This window comes from Tachysurus vachellii, chromosome 20 (genome assembly GCF_030014155.1).
Source record: "Tachysurus vachellii isolate PV-2020 chromosome 20, HZAU_Pvac_v1, whole genome shotgun sequence".
Taxonomy (NCBI): Eukaryota; Metazoa; Chordata; class Actinopteri; order Siluriformes; family Bagridae; genus Tachysurus; species Tachysurus vachellii.
Genome location: NC_083479.1, coordinates 15053478 through 15076166, shown reverse-complemented (window position 1 = coordinate 15076166; position 22689 = coordinate 15053478). Strand labels below are relative to the sequence as shown.

Genomic DNA, 22689 nt, shown 5'->3' with positions numbered 1-22689 from the left:
CTGATTAGGGGGGCACGGTGGCTTAGTGGTTAGCACGTTCACCTCACACCTCCAGGGTCAGGGTTCGATTCCCGCCTCCACCTTGTGTGTGTGGAGTTTGCATGTTCTCCCTGTGCCTTGGGGGTTTCCTCCAGGTACTCCGGTTTCCTCCCCCAGTCCAAGGACATGCATGGTAGGTTGATTGGCATCTCTGGAAAATTGTCCGTAGTGTGTGATTGTGTGAGTGAATGAGAGTGTGTGTGTGTGCCCTGCGATGGGTTGGCACTCCGTCCAGGGTGTATCCTGCCTTGATGCCCGATGACGCCTGAGATAGGCACAGGCTCCCCGTGACCCGAGATAGTTCGGATAAGCGCTAGAAGATGAGTAGGTGAGTGAGAACTTACTGATTACAGACAACCAGAAAACACCACCTAGTGGCAGAGGCATAAAAAAACGGCGGGAAACAGTGACGTAGTGATTAGCATGTTTGCATTTCACTTCCAGGAGCGAGGTTGTAATTCTCATCACTCTGCAAGCACCTGGTGTTTCCTCTGGGTACTCTGGTTTCCTCCCATAATCGAGCGACAAGCATTATTGGCTGATTGTTATCTCTACATTTTCAGTAGTGTGTAAGTGTGTGTGATTGTGCTCTGTTATGGTTTGGCACTCTGTCCCTACCTTATACCCTGAGGGCCCCGAGATAGACTAAGGAATCCCTATGACCCTGTGTAGGATAACTGGTACAGAAAATGGATAGTTAACTGTTCAAGCCAATATTGTTTGGCTAAAATGAGAGTCAGACCTCCCAAAGTGACCTCTTGAGCGATCGGATTTAAATCTTATTTATATAATGCTTATAACCCTGATACTCCAACTGAAGGAAATGTTCGAGTATGAATAACAGATTTTATTTGGTGCAAGTCTTCTAAGCCAAATGCACTAATGACTCATTTTTAAATCATCTGCCATAAAAGGAGTTCACATTTTTTACATTAACCTGTACAGGGTTCTGAGTAGAACCAGTGAGTTTCATACAATGTTACAAACAGTGCTGGATTTCTACAGCAGAAACCAAAAAGTGCTGATCACTTTCAGCATTCTCATCAGAGACAATGTGTGTGTCGAAGCATGGCTGATGAAATCGCTTGCCAGCGAAGCGTTCACTCATTTGTCTAGGTGATGGCCAGAACACGATTTCCACACCTTGTCGACAATGCAAACTGGAGGATGAGGAGGTAAAAAGTGCTACGCAGAGCATTTTGCTGTTCATCAAAACTGCTCTGCAATACTGGAGAACAACACAATATACATGAACAAATGTTTCTCAACAAAATTAAATCACTGTTTTAAAAAAAAGTACTTTTTCAAAAGTCTTTCTTTGCACTCTTTCAGAAAATGCATTCTTATTGATTGAGAGCTATAAGGGGTATGATGCATAACAAAAAATATCAAGAGCTAGAAATAGGGCTTTAGTGATTACTTGTTGAACACTAAAAACATTGTATTGATCTGTTAACGCCTTGTAAACCCCCTATAAATGATCACACATTCAAAGCCCCGCCTCTGAGAAGCTGATAGATTTGTAAATTGCCAACAAACCCCAAAATACAAACCAAATGACTTACTAACATGTTGATGTAATAATAGCAAGGAAAAGAGCCAGGTTAGATTAGCAAGCTCATGGCAATGATTCAGGCAGATAACGTAAGCTCTAAACATTCAAAGCCAAGGCTCATAAAAAAAATATAGGTATATTTTTCACAATTTGGGCGAACATATTTAGTTTAATACAGTAATTCTACATCATTAATCCCAATTGGGACAGGTTTATCACTGGAGTCTTGCACCATCTTGCAATTATTGTTGAACCTTTCTAAAATGCTAAAAGCAGCCATCCATGAATAAGCAGCGGTCCATTAGACACACAGAGACAGCTTCCTTAAAGCCTGGGGGTTGCGCAGCACTCAGATAACACAGCAAAGTGGATGCTCACATGAGACACAGTAAACCAGGTTACAATACACAAATGTTGGTTTTGCGTAATAGACGTTATTTCATATGAATCAGTCTGATCAAATACAAATGCAGATTTAAATGTGACTATTCACAAAACTCTAAAAAGCGGAAAAAAGGAGGTGTAAATGCAACAGTCTATAAGCTACACACGACAAGCCACTTTCACAAGCATAACACATGATAAAAAAAGTACAGCTATTTATCAACAGGATGAACTGGTGTCCCAACCACCTGCCACAGAACTGACGGAAGGGAAGGAAAATGGAGAATGGATGGATGGTGGGATGGATGGATGGATGGATGGATGGATAGATGAAGGAATAGACGGATATGAGATGAAAAGATAAATGAATATTGGAATAAATGTATGAAGGGATAAATGGAAGTAATGATGGATGGCTGGCTGGATAGATGAATGAAGGGATAGATGAATGAAGAGATAAATGGATGGTTGAAAGGATGGATGGATGGATGGATGGATGGATGGATGGAGCATAAAGGGAACGCTAAGTTACAGTATAGAAAGACATCATATACAATTGTGTGCTTCTTCATTTGTAGCAAGAGTTTGGTGAAGAGCCACATATGGTTGTGATGGTCAGGTAATCACTAACCTTTGGACTTACAGCATCAGTAAATTGAACTTGGCAGCCTTTTAAACAATGAATAAATGGAAGACAGTAACATTTATGCAGTATACATATTATATCACCTGTTACACTAACAATAGCTGAAAACAAGGAAGAGCCCCGGAAGCTGTGGTTGTGTGTTAATAGTCAATTTGAGTTTTACTACCAATAGATCAAATCTGATTTCAAACCAGCTTCCTAAGTGAGACCTTTCAATACAAGCGTAGTTGGGTGTGGTTAAAAATCTTTTGACAATACAATTGAAATGCAAGACACATAAAACGACCACATGTAAGCAAGGTCATATATTAAAACTCCTCTGAAATGAAGCACGTGAAATATTATGTATACCTCAAGCAAAACTGCAGATGGAGAGCTGATGTTTGTCTGTTGCCTGGAGGTGTTTTTAAATCCTGTCCTATGTCATGTGACCAGACAGCAAACCTTATATTATGTGCCTGAATTTCCAGCATCTGTGGAGCTGAGTGCAGATCCATGTCTATAAAATGTTAGTTATGCACCAGCACTGTTGAATTCTTGAGTTTAATTGGTCAGAAGGTGTTTATTATTTGACAGTTCAAATGATTAAAAATGATGGTCTTTTTCTCAGGGGAAACACCACATGTTTTGTGGTGTCTATATTCAGCATCGAATTTCTCTGCCATGCCAGTGGGGGTTAATGGCTTATATAAAATTAGATACTCAGAGAATAAGAAATCAGTTGTTTTTCTTAGGTATTTTACGTACTTTTAATTAGCCTACTAGAGGTATCCACTTATAGAAAAGTGAAAAAAAAAAAACAAAAAAAAAAAAACATGGATTCCAAAAGTGTTTGTGCTCAGATTTAAAGATGTTACCTTCACCTACGAATTTCCTGACTCTGGGCACTAAATTAATAATTCCCTTGTTAATACTAATTTTAAAGGCCCGATAAGTCGATTTCGTCTATGTTCTGGTAATAAAAAAAGGGTTAATAAATGTTAAGAAAATGTAGTTGCTTAAAAGGAATAAACAACTTCAGGATGTGCTGTTATATAAAATAATCAACCTCAGGGTAATAGCAGAAACTTTTTGCGCTTTGCATCCTGCTGAGTCATTCTGTCCTATAACAGCACGTCTCATTGCACTTAACCTGCTTAACCCACACATAAAAATATATAGATTGCTTAATACTATTGTGTATACTAATTAATTTCAAAAACATTTGTTAGTAATAATTGTTTATCACAGCTCCTGCAATTCTCAGTGTTGCTATCTCATAATCTTGCTGTATACAAGTTACAACCAGCAGATGGTGTGGAATGAAAACAGGGATGGTGTTTTACACAGGCAGATTTATAGCAGAGAATTATATGCATCCAGAGCCTGATTTGCCAATAAAATGTGATGCGTATGTGTGTGTGTGTGTGTGTGTGTGTGTGAGAGAGAGAGAGAGAGAGAGAGAGAGAGAGAGAGAGAGAGAGAGAGAGTGTGTGTGTGTGTGTGTGTGTGTGTGTGTGAGAGAGAGAGAGTGTGTGTGTGTGTGTGTGTGTGTGTGTGTGTGTGTGTGTGTGTGAGAGAGAGAGACACAGAGAGAGAGAGAGAGAGAGAGAGAGAGAGTGTGTGTGTGTGTGAGAGAGAGAGAGAGAGAGAGTGTGTGTGTGTGTGTGTGTGTGTGAGTGAGTGTGTGTGTGAGAGAGAGAGACACAGAGAGAGAGAGAGAGAGAGAGAGAGAGAGAGAGAGAGCGCAAATATTTTCATCCACTAGGGGTCAGTACTTGACTAAAAACAGACATTTGGGCGGCTGAAAAAGAATAATTGACAGAGCACAAGAGCTAGACATAGATGACTGAAATATGTATGTAAATAAACATTTCATGACAAAGCATCAGAGCATATTATCAGTTAAAGCCTAGTTTAGCATTAACCGCAATGTCCGCATCTAAAAATTACCTTCTAATGCACATTAAATCCTTAAATCCATAAACACAAATCAATTTGTCCATTTCTCTCCATGTCGGTGTTTTTGGTACACACCAGTCACATCTGTATAACGACTTTAGCGAGTTAAGAGCACAGCTCAGGGCTATGTGGGGCTGGATGTAGGTTCAGAGATAAATAATTCACTCGGCGCACTGGAGCGCAGCTGTTCTGGGGCAGACAACTCAACTGTAACAAGCTCAGAAGAGAGATGTAGCAGTGAGCACAAGCACACGATTCACACATCTTGAAGAAAAAACATGCCTGCTGTTGAAGTGAAGACAGGATCAGGCCTACCGAGGTAACACTGTATAAAATGAGACACGTATGGTATGTTATCAAACTCTTTGGAGTTTACTCATACACAGAGACTCACAAAGACTCTCAGGTTCCACTTGAAATTAATTATCAATAAATTCAATAAGACCAAAAGATAATTTTTATTTGGAATCTAAATAGATTATATTAGAAAAGCAGCACATTTCTAGAGTTCACAGTCCAGGGTTCAGCTGTTACTAAAGATGAAGCAGTAAATATTTAAAACTAATACATATTAAATGAAATGTAAACTTGCTTTGGGGATATTCAAGTGTTCATATCTGTGTATTTGACAACAGCAGTAACTTCACTAGCTTCTTGCTTGAGGCTAGCGGATAAACAACGCTGACAGGAAGTCAGAAACACTCGTTGTGTTGTCTTTTTTATTATAAGCCACCTTGACAGTGACTACAATCATTTGCTGGTTTCTTCTTTTGTTAAGTCAATTCCCAGTCACACTTTTGATTCAGCGTCATGCTTTCTGGGGATTTTACCTGCAATGTTAACGCTCTTAGTTGTAAAAATGTTAACACTAATGCTGCAGTACTTTCCAAGTAATTTGACAAAAGCGTTTAGCCGATTATCCAGAATTCATGACTTTATATTGAAGCTTGACAATGCCATAACCAATCATGGTCAGGTACCCAAAATAGCACAATTGGCTTTACTGACTGGGAGAAATGGATAGCATATTCTCTCTCCTGTCAATCACAGAAAGACTAGCCAATCCTGAGTGTCTGTATGCTCATGTATCTGAAAAAGGGCTGTCTACACTTTCCTCCTTGTTTGTTTTGCTGCTGTGTGATGCAGCATTAGTGAAGCAGCAGTTGGAAATAAAGCAGTAGTTGATTTTATTTGCCTCAGAGGAAGCAGAAGTAAACCAACCAAACCAAACAAACCAAACCAACCAAATCCCATCACCAAACGGGTCTAACCATGAAGGGAAATGGCTACAAACACATTAAGGACAAAATAGGGGAAAAATACAAACCATAATGATTACATAAAGTCTAACTGTAAATGTTCTGTGAACAACGTTCTAATAGCATTGTTAAGCAAACTATTATTATAGAAAAATATCTTTAAAACATTGTGGAAATGTTGTTTTTGGAACACTAGTCTAGCCTTCTTAAAACCTGTTATATTAATAATGTTCTCTCTTCTTCATTCATCTTCATCATTCACTGGGATGTGAGGCAGTAACATCTTGGATACTTGAGCACTTCTGTACGTCGCTCTGGATAAAGGCGTCTGCCAAATGTAAATGTAAATGTATAGTCATAGGACACCACACACACACAGACACGCACACACATACACACACACACACACACACACACACACACACACACACACACACACACACACACACAGACACACACATGCCCAGGGAGTAATTTGGAGTACCCAGTTGATCTACTGGCATGGTGTTAAGATATGGGAGGAAACCCAAACAGGTCTCTGCACAGACAGTTATTTGCTCACCTGCAAATATCTCAGTTTACTTGTTCATTCTCTTCAGTCTACAGGATACAGATATACTGTACAAGATATTCTCTTTCTGTAAGGCTTTGTTTTAGTTTTATTTTTCAAAATACAACATAGAGAATTACAAAAGAAGCTGTGAATAATTTTACAGTACCACACAATCATGGGATTCACTAGAAAATACATCGTTTGTAACACCAGGCACAGTGATACATCAGCTGTCAGTCCAACACCACGGAGTATACTGAAACACGGCCATTAGGGTTTGCTGAACAGGGCCTCTATACACTACGCCATCAGTCAACTCACTACAGCTATTCAACTACTGTACAGTAAGTAGGGGTATGTATGTGTCATTCAAAATAAAACATAATGCGCGTAAAGTAGCGAAGAGGATAAACTCCAGATAAACCAGCTTTATTCATGAAATGAGATGATAAGAGACAAACCTTTATTAATAAACCCTGATGAAGCAATTACATACAGGTAGCATTAAAAAAACCTACACATCAAAAACAACTGTAAAATAAAGAATAAGCTAAATAAAAATAAAAATAAAGAAAATAATACAAACAATGATGAAAACCATTTGGACAAACATATATGCTATTAACTGTATTAAGCTTTTATTTAGATTATCTTAATAAAGTCCTTTTCCCAATGCTATTCTAGAATGCAAACAATATTTAATCACAACCGACCCTGAGCAAGTTTTATTTCTGACATTCAGATTTACGTTCAATCTCAGATGACTCTTCTGATAAGTAAGGGGAAGAAATACAGACAAAGATCAGCTAGTATGAAAAGAATACACACCATTAAATTGGTGAGTTATAGCTCACAGCTTATATAGCTTAGTTACTACTGATATTTTTCCCAGACCACTACATCCAGAAGTGTATCTTCAAATAAACACCACAGCAGTTTGCTAGTAATTATAAGGTGCATAAGAGCATAAGGTGCTCCAGGTCCTCCACAAAGTTCCGATACTACAGAGAAGCTACTGTAGCACAAAATGCTAAAAAAATGTAAAAAAAAAAAAAAAAAAGGTTTATGATGGTTATTATATTGACTTGGCCTCAAAATTTCCTAGATCTCAATCTAATCACGCATCTGTGGGACAAAAAACTAGGATCAACCTCACAACTTAAAGGATCTGCTGCATAGGTTTTGGTGCCAGATACAGGTCATGTTTTGGTGACACAAGTGGGACCTACACAATATTAGGCAGGTGCTGTTAAATGTTATGACTGAACGGACTATGGTAAATAAATGTCTACTTATCATATCAACAACACGCACATTTTTAAACCTGTTATGTCTGAGCTGTAATGGAAACATCATCTGACAAAGCATAATTATTAAGCATTAAGCACCGCAATGGTGTAAAAGTTTTTTTTGCTGATAAAGATGCCTTCAAATGGTGACAGTGAGCCTAGAGAGTAAATAGCAAGGGGTAGTAATGGAATATGCTCCCCATTAAAAAATCTGACAGTGTTTTGTGCTACAGTTCTGCTGCAGTCCAAGCTGTCTGAAAGGCAAGCAATAACAGATGGCTCAGGTAGGCTGGTGACAGTGGCTGTAAATGCTGGCAAGAGCAGTCAGAATTTTGCTGCATGTATTTTTTATTTTTTTATTTTACTTTTTTTTTTACATATATTTATAGAAATCTGCTGTTTAGTCGATGATGCTCTTTTAAAAGTCATGGCTGAAAAGCCAGGGATGTGGGTAGCGGTGTCATGTAGTACCCTCTCGGGTAATAAGGGAATAAAATCCCTTGCACACACACATGCAGCAGTGATCTAAGGCAAGACACTTCAACTAGAATTGCTCAAGCACTAGCTCAGCATTCACAATGTCCAAACTAAGCTCTAGGAGTGAACTCTGTCAATAGAGCACTAATCCACTGAACTAATGCTACTCATTACAATGAAATAAATAACATGCAAACCGTGTCCGATTAAAAACCTGACGAATGCAAATAAACTGCCATGCTCCTCTCATGTTAGCCTTTGACTAGAGAATGAGTGTCGGAAGACCAACTAATGAAAATGGACAGCCTCCAACTCCGGCTCAGTGGATCTCAAGAGGGGAATGGAACGAACATATGTCACCATATTGCTCAGGCTTCAGTGAGGAGGCCATTTCATCAGGAGGATGATTCCGAGACATACAAATTAAAATGTAAGTGTAATATCTGACATAGTATTTATGACCTCGATTTTTATTTGTAGTACTGGAACACACATTAGAAACCTAAACTGCAATACCACATGAGGTACATCCTTGCTTTGTTAATGATTCAGTGCTAAATGGAGGGTTGTACGTCACAACTTTTTGGCAATGGACATGCCAGCACAGAACACCTGACTTTGTCACGACCGGCTGAGGGCTGAAGCGCCAAGCATGTTTTCAAAGCCAGACCCATCTCTTATAGTCATAACTGTTATGTAAACCCTACACTTTATACCACTTTACAAATTCCTCTTCTTCATCTCAAATTGAACACAATCCAAATATACACCCAACAACCACGGGTGAACACACACACCTGCTCATTCATGAAATACGCACAATAAATAACACAACTGCACACATCTGTACTTTATTTACAACAGTCATACAGTTCTGACAGCAATCTATATATTTTATTTCCTTTTTTTTCTAAATATTGTTTTTCACTTTGCATATAGCTAATTCTATTTCTATATTTATTGTTACTATTTTTATCTAATATAATTTTTTATTTCATTTCTTTGTCTTGATACACGGATTTAACCTCAACACATTCCCAGGTCTAGTTATGATGAGCAGTGAGGGTATTTTATGTCTATCAGGTAGAATTACCAATTAACCTTATTGAAAAAACAAAGAAAATAACAATGATAACTGCAGTGACGTCATTAACAAATTCAGAATAACATATTTTGCGTATCTTTAAGCCATATAAGCATGTTTTTTTTTCTGCATTCAACACAAAACACTAACCAACTGCACAGGACAGTAATATTTTTGTTTTTGTCAGTGATAGCTACGACATCATCTCCTGTTATGCTTTCAGAGATTTTGCATGCAGGCAGCTTGGGGAATAGTACAAACGGATGAAGACGCGTGGATGAAGAAAAGCACAACAGTTTTGTCAGAGTCTGTGATATCAAAACACAACTCTAGCTTTCACAGAGTTAGCAGCACGTCAACAAGACAAATCGGTGTGTTAGTTACTTCCCCAATGAGACAACCCTTGTAACTTAAAAATGTTCAGTTTTTATTGTTTTGAGAAAAATAAAAATAAAAACATAATTTAACCAAATCTCATGCAAAAATATGTCCATTTTTAAAGATTACCTGGCAGAACACATATAGTAACAAATACATAAAATCTGGCTATTTTAGTGACATGAGGACAATGTTTTAATAACCTACCTCAAATGTATTTTATATATTAAACATTTACATTCAATCTATGATGTAGGTAACATAATTGTACTTTTATTCTTATGATCCTCAGGAAATTCCTTCCTTTTTAACATGTGACTCACAGAATGTTCCAAATATTTCAAGGGGGTGAAGGTGTCCAGATAACAGGATTAAGTGAATGCTGTTGGACACTGAAATGTGCATTTTCCATAAACGATAAAAGATGACTCATGTTAAATAAAATCTATAACATTAATAATAAGACCAACCATCAGTGGAATTAATCGACCCACACCTGTTCCAGAATGACACTGCGCTGGTGTACAAAGGGAACTCCATGAAGACATGATTTTCCAAAGTATTGTGTAGAAGAATTTAAGTGTCCTCCACAGAGCCCTAACCTCAATCCCACTGAACACCTTTGGGATAAACTGGAACACAAACCACTCAACAGACCTTCTTGCCTAATCTCACTTATCTTTTGGCTGAATAAGCACAAATCCCTATTTCCGTTCCAGCGGTGAGAAGGAGATTTAAATTTGGAATGGGATGTTCAACCAGCACATACATATAAGTTTAATAGTGAGGTATCAATACACATTTGTCAATTTAGTGTATGTTTTCAATATTTCTTCCTTTACATACATTTTTAAATGTATATCATTGGGACACAAATAAAGCACCGATGCTGGTATCACACATATACACAGTACCTCAATTTGTTTTCCTGGCACTAGGATGGCTTGGCAAGACTACGAATGTCAAGCAGCTCAGCTTTCCTCCAGGGTGATAAGAGAGACAGAAATCAATAGAGTCTGACAGCTGGGGAGTTATTTAGGTGGCTAAAATCTGAGACCAACAATGATAAAATGAAATGTCAGAAAAAGGACAATGGTGTCTTCGTGTGTTGGTGTGTAAAGCCGTCCAAAGGACTGGCAAAGGCAATCCATGCAACTTGTTCACAGAGGGAGCTAAACATGACCTTGCATGGGTCTAAGCAATAACAGCATTGGCACTGTATCAGCATTGTACAGCTTTGAGTTCTCAGGCATACAAAACCCACTAGAAGTGATATGCAGAGCAAGTCTCTTGATGCAAAGGCAGCTTTGAAGTGTTGACTGTCCTCAGCGATCAAGGGGATTCAACACACATTTTAATTAAACACCCAACCAGCACAGTCATCCATGTCAGGATTATACAAAAGCGGGGAAAAATCCAGTTTTTACCGTGTAGGGTATAAAAATGGGTTGCATGCCCTGAATCACAACTGAGGATGCAAATAAACAACTGAAAAAACAAGCCCATCAGTGTCATGTAATACTTTCCAAATACCAACACACAAAAACTCACCTCCACAAATATGAAGCACGGTATGATGGAGTAACTCCGCTGTATGTTGTCCGAGGCCATTTTCCCAACACGGTCACGTCAATGATGGTCTAAAAGACAGAAGAGAAAACGTGTCAAATTAATGCACAATCCAGATAAAACTATAACAAGATCTTTACACAATAATTGATATTCCACAAAATGTCAAGAGACAGAAGAGAATGATGAATGGAGGGAGAAATGACCGAAGGAATTCGTCAACAAGAAACACCATTTAATTAATGGCTACAAATAGTAAAGAAAAATCAATTCATGTTTAATGGGATTTTCCAAGACCAACTCTTTACTAGCTAACAGAAACGGTAATACAGGTATAGATTGTTATCTGATTTTAATGATAAATTCATTAAGAGGTGAAAAAGTTAACACACATCATAGGCTTTATATATATATATAAAGAGAGAGAGAGAGAGAGAGAGAGAGAGAGACAGACAGACAGAGAGAGAGAGAGAGAGAGAGAGAGAGAGACAGACAGAGAGAGAGAGAGAGACCCCATCGCCCCTTCTATAAACCCTCATATCAATCTGACACACTGCAAAGTTGGGAGACACAGTAGAACAAAATATACTAAGTAAGCATTGTTTTTTTACTTTTCCAATATGCAATAACATTGTGTAATGCGATGTGCCCGAACAGGTACTTACACATCTGTATAAATCTTTGAATGATATTTGAATATTATTAATCAAGAAGATAACTTGGATGAACCACCCTAAAATGTATGTAAGGCTAACTAACTCCCATTATGATGCTAATGCGTTCCTTACAAAAAATAATCTAAACAGTAAATGCACCCCATTACAGTCATTTATCAGTACGAGCTGCTGATCAGATTTAGTGCATTTATAGTGTTAACCTGGTTTTCAAGAGTTGAAAGAAAAATTAAGGCTTATATGCAAATACCATCAACCAGCCTAAACTAGATACTCTGATGCCACAAGAGCATTACTTTTTAACATAATTAGATGATATATAATACATTTCACTATTTTCATCAAACACAATAAACCGACACCTATTGAGGGAGAGATACTTATCTAAAAGCTAGGTTTTTGAAACCACACAACGCACCATGATTTAAACTAGCATACAGCCTCACTATTCTTGTGAAAGCTAGCTAAGTATTTATCTAATTGTGATGTAATATGTTACATTATGTGGTTCAACAATTTATCAAAATTGCTCAGGCTTACGTCCATTTGACTAAAGCACGGAGCTATCCAACCAAGCTTGACATTCACTGTATGAGGAAAAACCTTATTTTTTAACAGAATTCAAGCTACAGCGACATCCAAAAGAGAATTTAAATATCTATGTGTTGCTGATTCCATGCTGCACATTCAGATAGGAAATGACATTACTTAAAAGACAGTACACCAAGCTAAGGATTACACTAGGGACCCTAAAGCTGTAAAGCAGCAGTGCTACCCACTGCGCCACCGTGCTACCCTGCAAGGTTCCTTTGGTAGCTAATTTAAATGAAACACAGTGTATAAATGTAAATAAAGGATCATGAATTCGTTTGAAACTCTTAGAGGGTGCCTGCCACCTGCCAATATGTTTATTGTCTAAACTAAATACCAACTAGTCTCATGGAGAGGATTTATTTAGTGCTGCAGCTTCAGTTGGAACAACAAGCACCCAAAACATAACTAGCGTCTAAATAACAAAACATATTTCACTTCTACTGAATGAAAAGAATTCAATAGAAAGTCCCCTATCAACAAAATTCATTTAACATCAATCATTATTTTAAACCCTACAGGCAGATGGAAGTAATGAAAAGAAAATACATGTTTAGGTTGATTTACAAAGGTCAGACTCAATATGAGAGTACATGCTAACATTTGTACTGTAAACTTATAAGAAGCTAGTTTTTTTGGTCTAAACTGCTAGCTTTTCTTTGATCACATAATCGGTTATTAAACAAATCACAATGTGCAAACAAGTTCAGCGTTTCTGATTATTGTAGAAGGCTGAGACCTTGTCAAATGAATGTGATAAGCTCTGTTGATGGAGCATGCTATTTACAGTAGCCTTATAACATTACTAGCTAGCTAGATATTTCCAGAAACTACCTGAACCAGGAGTATTTCAGTTAATCCTGTGTATTTTGTTGTGATTTTCTTTTCATGATAGAAAAGTAACTGGAAGTTTCCAAGTCTAAAAATCTCTGTTATGATCATACGCTGTACAAACTAATTGACATTTTTACCTTACAATTACATTACAATGTTGTACAAGACAAATGATATGTTGGATGTGGCAGCTTAGTGGTTAAGGTGTTGGTCTACCAATCAGAAGGTTGTGAGTTCAAATCCCAGGTCCTCTAGCTATCACTGCTGGTTCCCTGAGCAAGGCCCCTATCCCTCATTTGTATTAAAAGAAAAAAGTAAGTTGCTCTGGATAAGGGTGTCTGGTACTGTAAATGTATGCCACAGTCATGTTACCTCAGTTTAACAAAGTAGCTTTAGCTTGGTGCTTGTAGGCAAACTATTATTATATTAAATAATTAGTTTGGTTGTAGCTCAGCTACCACAAATCATGACTGGCTTATAGTTGGACAAGTAAAGTAAATCTCCTAAACCTGACATGGTCTTATATACAACTCTTAATTTAGATGAAGACAAGAACAAATATGACATTCAAAATGCTACAAATCAGCTGTGATTTACTATGAAAGGCTTCACATACTCAGTTTACTTTAATGAGGCAAAAAATAAAGTTCAAAACTAAACAAAAGACTCAACAAAAAGATAATCAGCTTGGCAACACAATTTCAGACACAACAAAAAGATGTTTAGGCTTCCATGGCTTTTAGTCCACATCCATTTAAACAGTTTTCCTTTAAAAGAGCAAAGCACAGATAATAAACAATCAGGCTGTGAAGCTCAACAACAAGCAGAAACCTAGCCAAGGATGATCAATTTATATAGATATATATTACAACAAACATAAAATGCATCTATAAAGATGAAGGATTGAAATGACTGACAAATAAATAAGGCATAAGAGAGTTTTTGTATTTTGAATTGCCCACAATAATCAATCAGGATATGTGCTTCAAGCAGAAGGAAACACTAAATCATCATGATTCCACAACAATGCAAGCGAAAGCTGCTGCAGCGGTTTTAAGTAAAAGAGTAAATGAAAACAACTTCATTAAAAATGATTTGTTCAAGCACTCATTTGTCAGCTCTTCTGCTTGGTAATTGCATAGCCTTGATTCCCAGATGCCTGGAAATTGAATCAGTCCTTCTGTTTGGGAAAGGGGAGTATACTGCAAATAGAAGCCAGCCAAATCCCTTTGGTAAATAGACATACTACAGAGATGTGACAAGGTGAGGCCCTTCAGGTATAATGGACGATCTATCTTGATATTCTGGACCAGATCCAGATGTTATTACATAAATCACAACAGAAGCGACTTGACCAAAATAGGAAAATGACTGATTACCTGTCACTTTTAATATGGCAGATACACTGGAGTGATTTTGGATACAAGTTGATTCTTGGTCAACTTCCTTCACATCAGTCTTGTTGATTAATGCATATGACATACAGTTTTCATTCATATTTATTTTGATGTTGAATTATTGAGCTCTGAATTTGGTAAGCTAGTTTTGTGCCGCATCATGAGGAAATGACTTGATAAACATGGTTGTATACCCATGATTGTATATTTAATTGTAATTGCAAGTGTTATTTATGAACTGTCTCAGAAGAACTGTCTCAGAAGCCTTTATTTGGCACACATATATTACAACAATGTGAAATTATTTTCTTAGCCTATACCAGCTTAGGAGAAAGTGGAGGTCCATGATACAGCACTAGAGTAGAGAGGGTTAAGGGCTTTGCTAAAGGACTCAACAATGCCAGCTTGGCAGCAGTACCTCAGGTTGCACACTACTGTATGTGTAACAGCAGTGAAACAGCCATGAAACAGCAGTGACAACTGCAGCATTACGTAATGAAATGTGACTTTTAAATGCGTCCTGATGACTCAAACAACTTCAGGTGATCCTGGACAAATAACAATTCTAATTCATTTCACCTCAACAGGCACAGAGTAGACAAACTGTTTTAAAAATAATTAAGCAATAATAACAATCATTCATATAAAAAGATTTTCAACAAAACGATAATAGATAACTATGTATTTTTTCTAGATAGTCATTTTATATTGTGGACTAGATTCAACTGGCCAAATACTGTCTAAATAAAATTAGTAAAGAATCAATGTATGATACATGTATGATGTTGCGCATATGCATATGATCTATAAGAAGTGTGCTACTGTAAGAAAAATAAATAAATTTGTGTGATTGTTTTCCCAGAACAGCATGCCCTATTGTGTGTTATTCTTTACACAGTACATCACAACCTTCCTCTGTCTAATTATACCCAGAAAACATAGAAAGCAATGTCTGATAAAATGTGGTCATTGATGATGCATTCCAGTTCTCTTGGAAGTCGCTTCAGATAAAAGTATGTACCTGGTGAGTAAACGTAATTGTGATATGATATGATATGACTCACCGTACATAATGCCTACTGCCACCACGATCGCTTTACATTTTCTTCTCATCACCTTCTCTCATCACCTTAACTGAATCACACACCATGACACTTTCTTTCAGCTTTACCACACCAGAACTTGCTTGAGATTTTATGAACTGTCTAAAACCATCATGTTCCGAAAACAGTATGATTCATTTGATATAAAAATGTGTGCTGGCATTCTGGATTTAGATCAGGAACATGATTATTTTGTATTTGGCCCGTTGGGAAAAAGGAGCTGCAGCTGTTCAGGACAGATTTAGCAAGGCTTGGTGTTCTTGTTGAGAAAAAACAGCATCTTTCATTCTCCCAGTGCATGCTCACAGTTTACAATAAAATCTCGATATATCTGAACTATTATATATTTAACACCATTTTTCTTTAGAAAATCATGTTCAATTATTTCCAATCTTGTTAGATATTTTCGGATTTATTTATGTTCCTGCCTTCTCCAGAATTTGTGTTGCTGAAATCAATTTTGACCCACATAAGAAACTTTGAAGACAGCTGGCCTCATGTAAGCAGTCTATCTTGGGAACATAAATTATATCTACCACTGAATAAAAGACAGAAAGTGCCCATGTTATAAATCTCTTATTCTGTAGTGTCCACTACGACAATACAATAAATATTTCAATAACTCATTAGAGATTATTGATGCTTAACCAAACCTCACATAAAAAACAAAGACTATATGCAGAAAAGTATAATATTTAAAATAAATAATTAAGTGTAGCATCTTCAAGCCTCCTTTAAGATTCTTTAAGGTTTTTACTTGGAACCCTGTAAGAGAGTCTGTTATTTTCAGAGAGGGTTCGAAAGCTATAAACCCTTAACGACACTGAAAAGCCCCGAGGAATTGTTTTTCTAAGAATCTCATATGTCTTCACAAATTATGAATTTTTATGCCATCATTTTTATGCCTTTAACTTTTCTTGTGTTTTAAATTATTCCATGCAGACATTCTTAATCTACTTTTCAAAATAAATCATTTTAAACAATAAGTAAGTAAAATAGGAAATAAATAAATAAATATATATTTTTTTAAATAATGATGTTAAATATAAATTAACACCTTAATCAACAAAGTTAATAACAATTGCACTAAACAGTAACAGTTTCAGTTTATTTCTAAAACCCCATTCCCCAAACCCCAACTTGAATTTATGTCATTTTTGTGCTTGACTTTTTTGAGCTACAAAACGGTGGAAAAAAATTGCGTACATGAAAAACGCTCCTTCATAAGAGTGTTGTGTTTCTCTACCGATACGCTGGCAAGCTACCATTAGTTTATGAAGCAGGCACTTAGAAAATAGCACATTGTAAACAAACTCTAAACAGATACTTTACTGATCTCAAGCAAAACTGCAGTAGTGGTAAAAAGATAAACATTCACAGATGCCCGTAGGGTTCTGCTGAGAGTTTCAGGTTCAGGGCTGAGGACATCTTACCAAGTTTCTGAGTGGAAATTCCAAATCAAGAGGATGTTACTGACTCAAAGTTATCCACTCAATCTTCCCCCAAGATTTCAGTGGTTGCTTGAGAGTAAGCCAGAGAGGAACAGACAGGAATTGCTGAATGTATAGCACGAGTAGGTAAAGTCACCCATCTAATCTCTGCACCTGTCTCTAGAGGAATCGTGTATCTCTGATCAAGTATTCTTCAGAGAGATTGGCCATGACTCAGCTAAATCTAAACCCAGCAAATCAGCAAGTTTACTTACTGCCATCAGAGTAAGGCGATAGCAGTAAGCACACAATCATGGACATTGAGGATCATAAGCTGTCTATAGGAACAGCTGGGAAAAGATCCAGTAAAGTAGTCCAATTAGTCAAGCAGGACACTTTGCTAAATGAATATTGATACAATAAGAGATGGTGAGGTCATGGCTGAGGTAATAAGCTTATTATAAGGGTAATAACACTGAATACCTCAGTCTATTCTGCCAAGCATGACATCAAGATGACCAAATCAGGATTGGAAAAATCATAAACTTGATGAGATAGCTTTCTAACTAAGAGAGTCAAAGCTGCCATGCTCTACACAGTCCTTAAAAATCAGTAACTAATTCAAAAGTATGACAAGTACTTTCTACGCTAAGCTATGGAATGCTAGGAAACATAAGGAATTGACGTAGATGAATACCTGGAAAGGGGTGATTATTTGAGTCTGGATTATTAGACATTATTTGAGTCTGGATGGTGGCTTCATTTTTGCTCAATGAAGTGTTTAAATGTGAGGTAACTGTGTCGAGATAGGGTTATATAACAATTTTTGTGCTGCATCGTACTGTTATTTGCTCAGTTTTGTCATTGTTTCCCATCACATCCCAGTTTCTGGAAATGTTGCCTAGCATCCGTTCGAATCCGTTCTAATTTATATGACCAGCTTCAAATATACAAATCTCTGTCAAAGCTCACATACACTATCACCCTTCAATTTCATTTGTATATTTTTCTTTATTAATTCATGTAAAAGATCTTTGATAGTGAAACTGCACATTGAATCTCTTAGTTGTACACTGATAACAGTCAGTCATAGTAATTAATAGTTTCCTACCAACTGCCAGATCACATTATATGTTCACATGTTAAAAAAGTGTTTAAAAAAATAAAATAATAATAATAAAAGCACCATGTGCATCAAATGTAACTTGTTTGTGAATGTCAAAGAAAAGTAGAGTTTTTTTTACTTTCTGTTGTCTCAGGACTAAAACTGTCAGACAGCCATGAATGAACAACTGATGGCCTAATAGCTGTTTGTCCACCTGTGCAGTTGTTAATGATGCTCATCTTATTTACATTAAACTTGTATTGCATATAAAGTGCAGATTGTGTTAGATTAGTTCAATGGTTCAGCTGGTTTTCACACTGGGCACGTTCGCTGCGGGCAAACCTGAGTATATTTATTCTTGGCACATCTTCAAAGTGTTGATTCTATGAAACTTGTTGCATTTGTGTTCATATTACATCCTTATAAACATGCACAGCGAGTACAATGTGGCTAACCGTTCTTTTTGTTTGTTTTTTTATATTATTTATCTATTATAGGCAGCAGACTGGACAACACTTATGTCAAATTACATCAACAAGCTGTCCGTTTTTACACAACTCCTAACAATTTTTATTGCTAACAAAATTTTTGAAACAGCATTGTTTTTTTTTTCAACCTTGACTTTTGCCTGTAAAAATGCAAAAAAAAAAAAAAAAAAAAAAAAAAAAAGCTTAATTTTTGGAGATGTCTCTTGCCAGATCTAAATAAGGCACCTCATCTCTTCTGTGTCCCACAACATTCCCCTGCTTTCATGGTACACATGTATTGTGAAAACTAATAATATCATCACCAGATAAAACACATGTTTTATCCTGAACCAAGTGTGACCAAGTACAAGTGTAATGTTGACATTCAGAGGAATCACAGCACAGTTATGAGTGTGCTATGCGATGTTAAGAGCAGGGAACTGTACTAATCTGTTTAAGAAAATAATAATGCAATAATGAAAATAATAATCATGTTTTATTAAGAAACCAAATACAATTTTAGTCCAGAACATCTGGAAAAAATACACTGAAATGCTGTGAATATCCATTTGACCTGTTTACAAAATAAAGGCACATTTAAAAGTAACTCGGGCATGTGAGAATTTTGTATAAACCTTTTCTGGCTGGCGTGAATGCCAAGCTCTGCAAACAAATAAAATGCCTCAAGACCTCTGTACTTCAATATCTATTTACATTCACCACGATCTAACAATAGGAGAAAATCCATTACTGACTCACACAGGGAAGTCAGAGCACGACTGGTAAAGCCGTTCTGCAGGGAAACGCAGCATCCCGTATTCAGTTCAAATGCCGGGTAATTAAAAACTTGACTGAGGTGTTACATTAACTGCCTCAGAGAATCTGAGCGTGAGATAGAACAGCAGCTTCTCGGTGGATATGTAAAACCTGCTATTGTGTTGACTCGGATCCATTAATCTTCTGGTTTCTAGTCAATGTTGTACTGGACTTCACACCTAAGGAACATTAGAATTTGCCTGCTTTATTACATTTCCAATACTGCTGGGGTTTTTATTACGACAGAGACTCTACATAATCATGTACTTCCAGAGGTTCCTGTACGTCACTCACAACACAACAAAAGCCATGTCAGGGCACCGTTGTCACCGTTGTGTCCCACCAATACTACATTTGTAAAGTAAATGCATTGCATAGAAAGAAAGGTAAAATACATTGTGGGTATAGTGTAAAGTGTCTATTGCGGGTTTCAGTTACATAAAACCTACATTAATAAAAACACTACATTGAAAATAGCACTTGGCTAATGCCACCCCCTGCAACTTCTCTTTGCCTTGAAATATAATCATCAACTTCGAAATCTATCACCATCAACACTTTTTTTTTACAACCTCATGCTTGAAACATCATTTTCCATGAATCAGCCCATCCATCCATTTTCTATACTGCCGCATTTGCAGGGAGCCTGGAGATTACTTAAAGGGATTCATGGCACAAGAGAGGGGGAACTAGGGAAGGCATGTCAAATTGCCACAGGGCACAATCCTATTCATACGCTACAGAAAATTTAGAGATGACCATCAGCCTACAATGAATGCATGGATTTGTGGGGAAAACCAAGGTACCCAGAGGAAACCCTCAAAGCATAGGGAGAGCATGAACACCTCACAGATGCTGGATGGAGGTGGGACTCAAACCCCCAGCCATTGAGGTGTGAGGCAAATGTGCTAAACTGTAGCACTAAGCCATCATGACCATCCTATGACTCAACCATTACAGATTATTTAAAGAAATGTACATTCATCCTATGAAATATTTGGAATGTTCACATTTTTGAACAGGAAACTGGAACATCTGAATATCCTGAAGATTATAAGAAGAGGACAAAAAACTATATTGTGCCACTGACCGATGAAATCACTCTAGAAGTACAACCATGTTACTCAAATTAGACTGATAGTAAATTATTATTTAAGTATAAATATTTTTTTTAATATAATCTTTAGAATGTCCTAAATGCCTAAATGTCTTTATCTATAGAAAAATAAATCTCGATCTGTTACCTATTTAACAGCAAAACTTAGCAAAGAAATCTACTATAAAACAAGATGAATACTATGATACTATAAAGCTATCTGATACGGGTTAATACACGTCTGCATTTTTAATGCATACTTTCTTAAAATTCAGTGTTGTTATAATTATTTTATAAATTCAATTTTAAAGATTTACAACACCCATGCTGCAGGCAAAAGGCATGGAAAAGCCAAAAAGAAAATAAAAAGCAAACACTGTTTATCTTAATTCATTCAAACAGGTGGAGTTGGACAGTCCTTCACATCACTGACCATTAAAATAACCGGAATTGAAAAAAAATTCCCTGTTTGGCCAACCTGAACCACATCCCTGAACAGAAGATTATTTCCCATGGTTCAATAGATTAGTGCTAATGTAGTGTTCAAATGCATAAGATAGCAACAACCATTCACTTGTACAGCATACAAACAAATCCCACGTTATGTAATAACACTAATTGAGCTGACTACTGAGACAGAAACGTATTCAAGAGTGTATTTTCTTAGGTTTTAATCCCCAGATACAGATTCTGTATGTTTCACACTGTACTGTATTTAAATACACCCAAGTGGAAAGCGACTACAAATTATATACTGTACCTATAACTGTACACCTAGTTAAGAGGAAATGTCTACTACTGCAGAGCTGAGAATTCAGAGCTGAGAATTATGCGCGTTTATTGACCAGCTAATTTACGCAGCATTATTGACAACAAGCAATTTCTGCTATCCTGTCAGAGATTTCCTCTCAGATAAACACCTTGGACTTACAGAGTGCCCTTAATCATCTAGTAAAGGAAATTCTGTATTAAATAGCTGTCTGGGAGAGCGTTATTGCTTATACTTCTCAAATAATTTCTAAATAATTAAGTATTTGACAGGTTCAATATTTCCCAGTTCTAACAACCAAAAACAGGTAGAAATGACGAGAGGTTCCTGTTACTGTTCCCAGCAGCATGCAACACACATTAGGTTAGCAACATCCACATGTAAGGAAAAAACAGTACGAGTCGAGGTCTTATAGGAAAATAATCAAGGACACGGTGCTATGATATGTCCAAATCCGAAGCCAAGTTACTGTTGCCCAACTGTAGTTCTAACAGCAGAACAAACTGTTAGATTTTATTACTCTTATACCCCATCATTTATTTATTTATTTATAGAATATTGTTGTATATTTGATCTCACTCTCTCACTCATTTTCTACCGATTATCCGAACTACCTCGGGTCACGGGGAGCCTGTGCCTATCTCAGGCGTCATCGGGCATCAAGGCAGGATACACCCTGGACGGAGTGTATATTTGATCTACAGTATTTATAGTTAATTTATATGTTGTGGAACAGTTTTAAAGTTGTTCCCTCACTAAATTGCATTGTTCTCTCTGTTAAAGTTTCCCATATCAGACAAATAGGCAGACATTCAGACAGACAGATCTAACTTTCAATGCATGTATGTAAAAATATGTTTAATTAATGTGTGCATTAATGCATTAATTCATGTGGCCTGTCTGCCACTTTGTCTGAAAGTCTGCCTGAGTACTTTGTTACTATAGAAACCATAACGTATTAGACCAAGCATTAATATGGACAGAACTACTATAGAATTTAATCAAAACCTTCTGACCAATAAGAATATAAAACAGCCCTGGGGTATAATTTAACAATCCGGCATGAGTAAGAGTGTACTTACACTGAATATGAGCACGAGACTGCAGCTAATCACAGCCATGCCAATATTCTGTATATCTGCATGATTCTGGGTACAATATTGCTTTTATAAAACAGTTGTGTAAACAAATTCATACTGAATGACTGACATTTCTGAAAAATATGGTCAAATG

At 36.8% G+C, this 22689-nt stretch overlaps 1 protein-coding gene across 1 annotated transcript in view; it reads right to left on the bottom strand.

Moving 5' to 3' along the window:
- The window catches only part of plppr1 (phospholipid phosphatase related 1), a 41041-nt gene that overhangs the window by 14548 nt on the left and 3804 nt on the right, over positions 1-22689 (bottom strand). The window contains exon 2 of the mRNA XM_060896683.1: positions 11157-11245. Coding sequence (XP_060752666.1) covers positions 11157-11216 — 60 coding nt within the window. The 5' untranslated portion in view covers positions 11217-11245. The remainder of the gene's footprint in view (positions 1-11156; positions 11246-22689) is intronic.